Here is a 12515-nt window from a genome sequence, read left to right as displayed (position 1 = left end):
AGCAGAAAAAGAGTTGGGCTCTGATGGGCTAAGCTCCCAGCTGGCACTGAGTTTTTTGAAGTGGACACACTCTAACAGGATTTTATGCAAAAAATAACCTATTTTGAAATTTACTGTGGAAAAAAACTGCCCTGCCTCTCCCATCTCACACCACAAACAGCACAGATGATGCTGGAGAGCTGTGGGCTTTCATGGATGCAAAAGGAAAAGACCTTGCATCTCCTAAATGCTTTTTTATTTCCCCCTGCTTTGTTGGTATTAAGAGTTTTGAGATAAATATAGGTAAGCAAACTGTATAAAATGAAAACCTGAAGGTACCTTAGGTACAAATGAACTGTGACAGTCTATATTCAGTTTGCAATGAAAGCTTCAAGCTCCTACAGATTATACCTGTTAGGAAATCCATGTTGACAGAAATATATTACAAAGAGCAGACAAAGTCAGCCTCAAAAGAGGGTTTATAAGCAACCTGAGCCTTCATATTGAGCATGTCTTTAAGACAGTCAAAACTAATATTTCCAGCTCTTTGACAGGAAATTGTACAAGTCTCTTTTCCTTTGAAACCTCTGCATCTGCATTGTAACAAGACATTAAAAAAAATACATTATAGCCCCAGCAAAATCAAAATTATTTCCATCTTGACTAAAAAGAAAAGAGGAGTTGTTTTGAAATTATTAGCTTCCTATTAAAAACACATAAAAGATATAAATATTCATCAGTGTAAACAAATTACCAGTTTGTAGAGCAAAAAATAATCATCAAGGCAAAATATAGAAATGAGAGAAAGATGCAAGCTAGGAAAATATGCTTGGGAATTTTGTCTGATGTCAGTGGTAAGACCTGTTAACAGTTTCATGTACAGATGCTACTCCACTACCCAGAAAAGCTTTATTTATGTCATTAATTGCTTAGGCAGAAAAACATTCATAAATTTTTGTTCATTGATTAGTTTTCTTTCACATTTGTGAAGTGTGCTAGAACAAACTGCAATTAGTGATCAAATGGAAGGCTGCACAGTCAATACAACAACAATCCTTGATGCAAAGCAACTGCATTGATTAGAACATTTTCAAATAGTCTGATTTTTGTTAGGCAAAATAATGACATGCAACAATTTTAGCATCATTATTTAAAGACTACCCTAAAGGCAGCAAAAGCTGTTGTTTCAGCTTTCCCTAACCTGATCCCCAGGAGTGATGTTCACTTGCACAACCATTAACTGAACTGAAAGAGGCTCCTTGCAGGAAATATCTCAATTCAACCCAACAGAGACAATATTCCCCCTCCTAAAAATAAGGTTTAACATTTTGTAGTGCTGCTGATTGAGACTTGATTTCTCAAGCAGCTTTACTTTTCATTTTTTTTCCTTCTTTTTGTCACATTTCATCAAAGCAAAATTCTCTAATGAAGACACCACAACAGAGGGTTTGGGTGCTGAGACTGATCCCTGGGCATGATCACATTTCAAATGACACTGCCATGAACAACAGAAAACAGCTGCCAACTGTACCTGGGAGAGAGGACCATTATCATCATCATCACTGCTGCTCTCCACATTCAAGCTTTCATAAGGTTCAAAATCTTCAGAGTACTCTGGAGATGGGTTAATGTAGAGTTTACCCCCTTCTTCTGTTTTAATTGCCACAGTTTTCTGTCAGAAGAAGCATTCAAAGAAATCAGATTTCTTCTGTGTATCAGCAGTACAAGAAGAGTAACCATCACACTTTATATAACAACAGCATGATCAAGCACTGCTTTTCCCCTCTGATCCACAGAAGGTTTCTGTCCTCCCTGAGCTCATCTTTGGGCCCCTGAATTATGGTTTATCAGCCCTGGTCAAACTCTCCACCTGCTGCTGCTGAGCCCAGAGTGGGCTCTCTTGTACCCCTCTAGCATTTTCTTAGTGCCAGGGGCAAAGATGTCCCAGAGGGAATATCCTAAGACAACTTAGGTGAATTCTATCAATGATTCCATCTTTCCCCCTTGCAGCATCCCTTAGCACAGCCCAAGTTTGACAGGTTTGGCCAGGAATTGCTGGGTCCTCTAGATATCCAAAAAATCCCCATGGAAAATCACTGGGAAAGGAAACTGCTCAGTCTGTGGTTACACTTTTCCTTAGCTAAATAACTCCACTTGTTCATAAGGATATAATAACTCCTATCCTCCCATCCAACTAGGTAAAAGACTTAAGGAATCATCCTGAGCTAGTCCCAAGTAGCAACCAGGTTTTAGTACAGATCCACACATCTGGCAAATTCAGCAAAGAAGTCCTGACAGGCCATAATGGAAGCTGAGAAAATGAATTCAACTAAGCAGTAAGAGTGGTAAACAAGGTAATGCAGCCTTCAAGCTTGAATGTGAAGTATTTTCTGAAAGAAAAGAAAACCTGCACAGCACAAACACTTATCCACAGTGCCAAAGACCTCTGATCCCATCACTCAAGCACAGACTGAACATCCAGCCAGGCCAATGGCTAATCAAGTAGTGTAATTACTTGGGTGACATGTCTCCATTGTTCTGAATTCCCATTTATTGTTTTAATTAAGTCCTTGACAGGTTAACTCAGATCCTTCTTTAGGCTAAAAGAAAATAGGTTTCTCTTCTGAAACTTCTCTGGTGAACCAACAACTGTGGAGCTGATGGCTCTAAATTTCTTATAGATAGGGTATTTTTATTCAGATGCATTTCCCTCTCCTATGACCTACAAGAATTTATCACAAATTACAACTCAAATTATGTAAATTACATTTCTTTATCCCTCAATCTTGTTGCAAGATGGAGAAGAGCAGTAACAGGCAGTGATGTCTCTCCAAAATGAGTTTCCCCATCCTTTACACTAGATAAATTCCCTAGGGGAGAGCTATCCAGCAGCAGCCACTCTGGTGGAGGACACACTGAGCCACTCGTGTTCAGGCTTTCTATGATGAATGTCACTGAAACCAAACCCTTTCAATGAGATTTGCCTCTTTAGGCTTCCAAGCAGACACAAATGTGGGCAGGGTAACATTTCATGTTGTCAGCATCCAGCCCAAGCCATCAGAGAGCCCCAGCTGCCCACTCTGTACCACTTACAACCAATTTCCCCTGAAGTGATTTGCAACCTAACAATCAAAGCCCCATTTCTTCCACCTGCCCCATACCTGAAGCCAACTCCTGCGTTGTATCTTGCCTGGGACAGTCTGAGGGCTGTGTTCTGGCAGCCCACTCTCTTCTAGCTGGGCTGCTTCTTCACCAGGCACACACGAGGATTAGGAGACAGGAGAGAGAAAGCAGAAATCCAATATTAGACAATAAACAGACACCTCTGTTTGTGGATTTGTGTGGTTTTGTTTTCCCCACAGCTGAGGATAGAAGAATAAATCTGACACATAAATAGAATCAACAGCTGCAAAGATCCCACATCAGATCCTGGCCAGTTCTAGCAGCAGGAGTTTAGAACCTCTTCAGGGACAGTTATCATCAAGTGTTTTTAAGAGAATACATTCTTTTAAGATACAACAGCTTAACAGCAAGGGAAGCCCCACCTTTTTTGACATGAAAATATAGAAATACATTCTAGAACAGGGGTACACATCATTCTGACTCCCAGCTGGTTGGAAAGTAACCTGTCTGAGGAAGCCAACTGAGCCCAGAACCCAGCTACCAAAGGCAGACAGGGCTCTGGTGAACAGGTGACATGCTGGGTTCACAAAGGAATTGTGTGTATTTACTCTCAAATTAAGGAAACATGAAATATTGGCAGATTAAACAGAATGTACTGGGTATTTAACATACTGTGCAGAGAAGGATTCTTCATGTATGACTCATAAATCAAGGACAAACAACCATTATCCTTCATTTCTAAGGCAAGGAAGAGTTGGTTCAGGAACTTCTGCAAAAAATTTCTGTATGGTCAAGGAGAATGAAGGGTCTCTGTGGTGGAAATGGCCCCAACTTAGAGTGGAACAATGGATTTTTGAGAAGATGCTTTGATTGAGAGAAAGAGACAAACAACTTGCAGGTCACATCAGCGTCCTCAGTGGAACAAAGGCATCGCCAACACTCTCAGTAGCATCCTAAATAAAGGCATCTCATTTCCTATGGCCAAGACAGATTTACAGCTTCCATTTCTTCTCAGTGGAGAAAAACAGCTGATGCAAAACCTTTTTTCTTTAAGCCATAATTTAATGGTCACCCTAAGGCTGCAGGAACTGGCACTGCCACTAAAAGAAGCTATTGTCCTACAAAGGTCAGAGAATCACAGAAAGATTTCATTTGGAAGGAACCTCTGGGGCTCACCAAGTCCAGCTTTCCACTCAAAGCAGGGCTTACTTCAGAATGAAATCAGGTTGCTCATTACAGCTCTCAATACCATATTTTCTTTTCTGAGGGTTGGACAACCCTACATGCACCTGTGCAGTGACCTGTTCAGAGAATTGATGTGGCAAGTTTTAAATGTGGGAAAACAAAAGATTCCTTTTAGTTACAGGCCCTTGGGCAATCTGGTTCACCAGGAGACTGCACAAAAGCTGGTGCAAGCAGACAGGAGGGAGCAGGCCCAGGGCAGGACCATCCTGGGGGATCAGTGTTTGTTTATGTCCATTTGGAATGATCACAGCATTGCAGGATGTTGTTATGTTGTTCTATTGCTCCAGCACAAAGTATCTCTCTGTCTCAGAAGCCCAAAACAGCACTAAACACAGAGGGGAAAAGGAATGGACTGCTCCAGGTAAGAGAACGAGCCCTTCCAAGCAGAGCTCCTGCTATTCCAACAGGCTGTTCCCAATGAACACCAGAAATCCTTTGAGCCACCATTGGTGCTGATTGCTCTGCAGCATTGGCTCTGCTGGCACTGAACTGCCTTGAGCTTACACTGTGAGAAGTGTGGCTGGATTCAGTCACTGCTTTGGGAGAGAACTGGAAGCACCTTTCCCTTACACTCTCTGAGAATCCATCTCTTCAAAGCAACTGCCCAGAAGCCCCTCAAGTGTGCTGTGAGTAGGAAAGGGGGAGATGGCAGGACTCATGCTACCACTGCTGAGGAATTCATCCTCAGAACAGCTTGAGTGGCTCAAGAGACTCTACAAGTCATGGAGACAGGACAAGAGGGAATGGCTTTACACTGACAGAGAGCAGGCTTTGATTGGATACTAGAAAATATGGTTCCCTGTGAGGGTGATGAGGCCCTGGCACAGGTTTCCCAGAGCAGCTGTGGCTGCCCCTGGATCCCTGGAGTTGTTCCAGGCCAGGCTGGACAGGGCTTGGAGCACCCTGGGATAGTGGAAGGTGTCCCTGCCATGGCAGGGGTGGAGCAAGATGAGCTTTAAGGTCCCTCCCAGTTCTGTGATTCCATAACTATATTAGTGATGGATTTTTAGTGGTCATAGTTTGACATGGATTCACCTGATCAGGTCTCTCTAAGCCAGGAAGAACAGTCATTGAAATCCCAGGCAGAGGCTGATACAGCTGAGCAAGTCATCTGTGCAACAAGCATTAGTTTGGAACAAAAATATCCTTCCCATGGGATGGATGGGATGTGAATACCAACCAGGACTTGTTTGGGCACACAGAACAGCTCTCTGTGCCACTCCCTCAGAGATTTGCACTGTCAGTGCCTATTTGACTAGGCAAGGACTGACAAGTACATCCTCAAAATATCAGTCCTAACCCAAGGAGACCCCACATCACCCTCAAGCACATATTTGTGACCCCACACACACTCACTGGAACAACAAACAAGAGTTGTGAAACCATGTGTGGGTTATAGACCCAAAGAAATGCCAGCACACCTAGAGCCCAGCTTCGCTACCCTCCAACCCATCATTTCCTTTAACCTCATTACCAATCCTAAGCATGAAAACTTTATCAATCACTATTATCAGTAATTACTCTTAGGGAACACAAAGAAAACAGTCCTGACAAACAGATTTATGATGACACTTTCAGGAACCAGAAAGAGGGATTTATGCCTGTTCTGGATTATTAAGTACCACCCATTCCTAATTTTTCAGTGAAGACTAATCCTATAGATGGATGCTTTAGAAGTAATAAATGATGCAATAACTCTCATGGGAGATGGATAGGGAAGAAAACTCAGTGCTGTATCTCAGCTAGGAATCATTCCTGTAAGTAAAATCATATTCAATCATTGAGAAGAAATACATTGAAAGGAAAGAGACCACAAAACTGCTAAGGCAGAGCTCCCAGGCAAGAAGCTCATACAGACCAGCAGTGACCCATTCTGGACTCCAGTGGCAAAACCAAATGGAAGAGGAAAAATGACAGGATAATGGTTCAGTTGGTATCTTTCGCTGCAGCTTCATGGGTTTAAAACAACACCACTGGAGAGTTAAACAGCAAAACACTGAGTTATCTTCTGCAGAGCTGGTGCTACAGTCTCTGATAGATGGAGCTGAGGAAAAGAACAGAGACTACAACTGGAGTCTTCAGAGATCTCTAAGACATATATTCTACCTTGACTGGAGCAAATGGCTTTAAGGGACTATAGAAATAAAGAATTTTAGTTAAGCTGAGACATAACAACTGCACAGCAGAACTTAAAGAGGAAATTTCTCTTGACAGGAGTTCCACTAGAGCTGCTGCCACAACATCCCTTGACAATTTTTGGAGCAAAAAGTCCAAGATGTTGATTTATACCCTCTTTAGCTACCAGAAGATGTATCAGCACTGTGTGACAGAACACAGAACACCCAATTTCCACCATTTCCCAGAACATGACCATTTTTACATCATTGCACACAAAGTTTCACTTTCACAGAGAGCAGTGAAGCCAGGTGACAAGCTGATTCCTCATCACCATCCCACACAGCCTGCAGGAAATTATACAAGCTCAACACACCTAAGCCTGCAAACAAGGAGTATGTGCCCAGTGTAGCAGGAAAACAAATTAAGGAGATGAAGTTAGAGCCATGGTTGGAACAGTTATTGCAGGAAAAGTTTGTTTCTGGTATTGTTGAGATTAATAACCTTTCAATCAATAAATTATAATAGTAAGTAACTTTTTTAACTCTTTGTCTTCATTTAAGGTGAAAATGAAGCTGAAGCAGACTATCACACATTAGAAAAATACATTCTGAGATAGGTTGTAGCAAGTGTGAGCATAACTGACTAAGGCTGGTAAACTGCTTTACACAGGGATTTAGTAAAATCAACTTTCTTTTCATTATGCTAAATAGATTAGAAGGCCAGTAAGCTCATACTTTATACTTTCATGCATGCAAAATTATTCCTGTCACTGCACTGCTCTCAATGACAGACAGACTTAAATTAGAAACAAAATACCCATTTTTCCATAAAGCCAGCTAATCACTGGGGAAAAAATGGTTGATTTTCTTCACTTCAAATATTTAAATAAAGATTAGCTATCTTTTTAAGACAACTATTATAGCTTAAATGTAATTTATGAGCTTAATGAAGCTATTACTGGATATAATTTGATTACAGTCTATGTCATCAAATGTCATTTGTCCTCAGGACAGCAGGCTTGGATAACACTGAAGTCCATCAGATCTTAAATCCTCTTAATGGTGTTATGTGTCAAAGGTATACCATTATTTTCCCCTGACAATTTATATACATTTCTAATCTTCTACTTTTAGTTAGAGCTGTTTAACAAATGGAGAGGCAGGGAAGTTAAATGTTGGAATTAAAGAGGGATCAAGGGAAAAATGGATAGGGTGTTGCAGAGACTATTCCTGACACACAAGCAGCTTAAGCACCCTGATTTCCATGGAATTTCATCCCCCCAGGCTCCAGAGGTGCTGTCCCTGGATCCCAGTGACCTCTCTGAGTGAGTGCCAGCTCTGGTGCAGCTTTGCCAGGGCACTCACCCTTTGTCCTGGTGGGTCTGAGCCTGTTTCTCGGGCAGCTGTGTGGGGTGATTTTCCTGGGGTACTTTCTCAGCTCGGAGTTAGCTCCATTCACATACAGAGAAAATCCTCTTTCCAACTGCTCCAGTCTGATTTGCACGGGATCTTTTCTTTTTAAGCGCTCCTGCAGCCTGAAGGAGAAAGGCCAATAATTCATCCTTGCACAGTGCATACACAGATGGTCAGATCTTCAATAAATACAGCAACACACCATGTCACAAAGCTGAAAAATATGTTCCCAGTTCAAGGAACCCTTTCAGAATCCATCTTCCAGGGTCTGTTCCTGTTCTGTAACATGTGTATGAGCACCCACACACTGTGACAGAGGAAATTTGACCAAGCTTTTCCTTTCTGAGGTTTTTTCCCATGTTATTTCTTATTTCACATTATCTTCTCCACTTGGTATTTTGCATATTTAACCTTTCTTCTTAAGAATTTTAAAGAATTTCACTTAGAATTTCAAAAAGCTTAAAAATTGTTGGCCTCTTTTCAAGAATAAAAACGATGATTTGTGTTTTGAAACTGGAGGTAGAAAGCCCCCAGCCAATACTGCAGTTAGAGATAGCAGAAAATTAAATGCTGGTTAAAATAATATCAAAATAATGCCATTCTACAGGCTCAGTTTCAGCTACTCTCCCTCTTCCAACTCTCATTTTCTCTCCTCTCACCATGGGTTATACTCAGTCCATGCTAATTCCTTTGGTGAGGTGACATGCAGGCCAGGAGCTTGGCATCATGAGGTGACAATTTGTGAATTCCCCTGGACCACCTGGTTTCCCTCTGACTTCTCCCAAGAGCATGTCCCCAGCAGTCAGCATTAGAGCTCTGACATCAAGGATGCACACTGGTTTAACCACTAAATAAACTGGCTTTATCCTTTTCCAAAACTGCTTTAGGATACTATATAGGAAAGAAACCTGTGGGTTTTTAACATAATTGTGGCCTTTAAGGTCTTTTTACCAAGCTAGTTTGTTATATAATTTGATTAGAAATCTCTTGTGTTAAAGGAAGGAATCCAGCATGAAAGTTCTGTAGACTCCTCTAAAATAAGCTATGAAGTTCATCTGTCCAGGGTATAGTGACAGGAACACATGAACAAAGAGGAAAAGAAATGTTTGAAACTTGTCTGAAAAACACTGGAGTTTGCAAAGGCAACCTGGCTGTCCTTACTTCCCACTTTTCTGTTTTTCTGACAACATAACAACTGTGCCTCTTAACTACATCCTCACACAGTGTGAGCTGCCAGTTACTTCTGAATCTACAACCTCTTGCTCTATAAACAAAAATCTTCCCTGTCACTGTGGAAAAAGTAACTATTTTATTAATAAATGTATTTACATTTTAAAGGCTGAAGAAACATTGTATCCTCCCCTAGAAATAAGAACTTTTAGCAAGCAAAGGGAAGAAGAGAGAAACACCTGAATGTTTTAAGGCACAGCAAGACTTTGCATCACAGCTGCTGGTATTTGATACAATACAACAAATATTTCATACGCCAAGTGGAAACAAATGTGAATATTACCGGTTTCTCTGCTGAAGGGATATTAAATATTCGTCATGTTTTTCATCAAAGTCAGTCACCATGTCTTAACATAAACCTGAAATGAGAATATAATGGTCACACTGAATGATTTATTATGGAGTACCACTGGTTTTGCACCCTCAATAGATGAGAAGGCTATAAACAGAAAAACATTCTTCCTTCAACCACACATAAAGCTGTCAGGGCTGTAAATAAAACTCCTGAAGAACAGAGGAAACAGTAGCTGTTTTACTTATTTTTCAAAACCCTTCACAATCTACGGAAGAACCAAAAAAACCTAAAAGTAGAAGGCATATGCCATGACAAGTTTATAATGCCACACCTGGCAAGCAAGGCAAGCTAGGGCACAGCTGAAGAGCTGTACCTAAAGCCCAGATGTGGAAGGAATTCTTTGACTTGTTAGGTCAGCTCATCCTACAGCCTCTTCACTCTGTACATATTTGAAGTGTTTAATGAAAAATTTTACCTGACTTGCCATTCAGGAAACCTGAACTTTTCCAGCAATCCTCACCACACCACTGCCGCAAGCTGTGCCAGGGTGTGCTCTTACACTGCCCGAAGTTCGGATGTGCCAGCAGCAGCTCCGGTGAGCTCTGCACCAAAGAGAGAACCGCGTGTTTTGTCCCGGACCGACCGCGGGGCAGCTCTGCCAGAGCCCGGCCCCGCCTCGGGGGAGCCCCGGGAACAGCCCTGGAGGGACACGGACCCGGGACAGAGGGACACGGACCCGGGACAGAGCCCCGGGCACAGCCCCGGACGGACACGGAGACGGGACAGATGGACACGGAGACGGGACAGATGGACACGGACACGGGACAGAGGGACACGGACCCGGGATAGAGCCCCGACAGAGCCCCAGGATGGATACAGAACTGGGACAGAGCCCCGGGCACAGCCCCGGACGGACACGGAGCTGGGACAGACCCCGGACACAGCGCCAGATGGACACAGACCCGGGATAGAGCCCCGTTCACAGCCCCAGGATGGAAACAGACACAGACCCGGGATAGACCCACCAGACAGAGGCCCTGGCTGGACACTGACCTCGGACAGAGCCCCAGGACGGACACGGACCGGGACAGAGGCCCCAGATGGGACACTGGACACTGACACCGGAGAGAGATCCCGGACAGAGCCCCCAGGTGGGCACGGACCCGGGACGGACACTGACCCCCGGACAGAGCTCCCGGACAGATGCGGACCGGGGAAAGAGACCCCGGACAGACGCAGATCCCGGGGCAGAGTCCCCGGACACGGACCACGGACACTGACCCCGGACAAACACTGACTCCGGACAGACACTGACCCTGGACACGGCCCCCGAGCAGACACTGGCCCCGGACACGGGCCCCGGGCAGACACGGACCCCGGTCACGGCCCCCGGGCACACACTGGCCCCGGTCACGGCCCCGGGCAGACACGGACCCCGGTCACACACTGGCCCCGGTCACGGCCCCGGGCAGACACAACCCCCGGCAGCGCGGGCCGGGCCGGGCCTGTTGCTCGGTCTCCCTGGCGACGGTCGCGCCTGGCTGCCGTCAGTTCCTGCGCGCCGCGGGCCCGGAAGCGGCGGCGGCGGGGATGGAGGCCATGGAGCCGCTGTGGGCGCTGCTGGACGAGGTGGCCCTGGAGGGGCTGGACGGCATCACCGCGGCCGCGCTCTGGCAGCGCTTGGCCGCCCGCTCGCCGCCATTCCCGCTGCCGCTGGAGCCCGACACGCAGCAGCTGCTCTGGGCCGCGCTCAGCGCCCAGCCCGACGTGCGCTTCTACCTCCTGCCCCGGCCGCGCCCGCCGCTCCGCCTGCACGACCGGTGAGGGCAGCGAGCGGGCGGCCCCGGCCCTTTCCCGCCGGAGAAACCGGGACTGGTTGCTGGGCGAAACATGGGCTTGGTCGCCGGGCTAAACCCGGCCCGATTACCGGGCTAAACCCGAGCCTGGTCGCCTGGCTAAACCTGGCTTGGTTGAGGGGCTTAATCCGGACTCACTGCCGGCTAAATCCGGACTCACTGCCGGCTAAGCCGACCCGATTACCGAGCTAAACCCGGACCTGGTCGCCTGGCTAAACTCGGCTTGGTTGAGGGGCTAAACGCGGGCTCACTGCCGGCTAAACCCGGCCCGGTTGCCGTTCTCGCCCAGGCTTTGCTGCAGCAGCCCTTCGGTAGCCAGGCAGGGCCGAGGGTGGCTCTGAGCCGCTGTTTAGGTGTTACACAAAGAATTTTCACTCTTCGGGAAGTCAAACAGTGAAATAGGTTGCCCAGGGAGGTGGTGGAGGCACCATGGCTGGAGGTGTTTAAGATTTGGTGCTCACTGATGGGTTTTAGGGTGACAGTGGTAGTGCTGGTGATAATCTTAGAGGTCTCTTCCAATTTTGATGATTCTATGATGTGAGAGACCTGTATATGAGTTCTGGCCTGATTTCCATTCAAATGACTGCATGCTACCTAGGTACAGGCAGAATTTGTGTGTCCTGGTCAGCAGGGTGGATGTACCTGTCATTTTCCTTACCTGTGAGCTATATGTTTCTCTTATTCCCACTACATCTTTGATTTTTCAAAGATTAAATAATGCATTTCCCTCCTGCTGCATTCTGCATGCTGAAAAGGTTTGGTCATGCTTGAGGAGTACAGCACTGCTTTTCACATTTTTCTAGTTTGGAGGTTTCAAAAGAGCTTAATTTTTCCAAGATAATTCCCAGAGGTGTCAGCATTGTCTGTGACGATCTTGTATTTCTCTTTGCTTGGTTAAATATTGGCTCTTTGGTTTTATTTCAGATATGAAGAAATAGATCTTGAGACAGGAATATTGGAAACCAAAAGAGATCCTGTTTCTTCAGATGATATTTATCCTATCCACATGATTTTGGATAACAAAGATGGCATACAAGGTTCCTGCCAGTATTTTAAAGAGAGAGTCGACATCACTGATCAAATAAGGAAGAAAGATTTGCAGCCTTGTTATACTTACAAAGAAGCTGTTGAAAAGTGAGTGAAATCCTTATATCTGAAATCCTTATATCTTATATCCTATAATCCTTATATAAAGCATTAAAATACTTCTAAGTTCTAAAATTTAGCCCTTGTTAAGTTTGTACAGATTATATCAAG

General features: G+C 44.8%; 2 protein-coding genes across 10 annotated transcripts in view; one reads left to right on the top strand and one right to left on the bottom strand.

The window, feature by feature from the left end:
* KATNIP (katanin interacting protein) overlaps positions 1-10769 on the bottom strand; it is a 56795-nt gene extending 46026 nt beyond the window's left edge. For 5 of the 9 annotated variants that reach the window (XM_054270992.1, XM_054270997.1, XM_054270998.1 and 2 more), the window contains exons 1-6: positions 10718-10769; positions 9878-10004; positions 9391-9466; positions 7830-7999; positions 3141-3226; positions 1511-1651 (exon numbers count right to left, since the gene is read on the bottom strand). In XM_054270992.1, coding sequence (XP_054126967.1) covers positions 1511-1651; positions 3141-3226; positions 7830-7999; positions 9391-9452 — 459 coding nt within the window. In that variant the 5' untranslated portion in view covers positions 9453-9466; positions 9878-10004; positions 10718-10769. The remainder of the gene's footprint in view (positions 1-1510; positions 1652-3140; positions 3227-7829; positions 8000-9390; positions 9467-9877; positions 10005-10717) is intronic. The other 4 variants (XM_054270994.1, XM_054270995.1, XM_054271000.1 and 1 more) reach the window with 2 other exon arrangements.
* A 223-nt stretch (positions 10770-10992) lies between these two features.
* GTF3C1 (general transcription factor IIIC subunit 1) overlaps positions 10993-12515 on the top strand; it is a 41338-nt gene continuing 39815 nt past the window's right edge. The window contains exons 1-2 of the mRNA XM_054270831.1: positions 10993-11222; positions 12183-12392. Coding sequence (XP_054126806.1) covers positions 10993-11222; positions 12183-12392 — 440 coding nt within the window. The remainder of the gene's footprint in view (positions 11223-12182; positions 12393-12515) is intronic.

The sequence above is a fragment of the Melozone crissalis genome, unplaced genomic scaffold, assembly GCF_028551555.1.
Source record: "Melozone crissalis strain CALT ecotype California unplaced genomic scaffold, PUWL_Pcris_2 ptg000012l_1, whole genome shotgun sequence".
NCBI lineage: Eukaryota > Metazoa > Chordata > Aves > Passeriformes > Passerellidae > Melozone > Melozone crissalis.
Note: the sequence above shows the minus strand (reverse complement) of the source record. Positions and strands in the feature narration are given on the sequence as shown.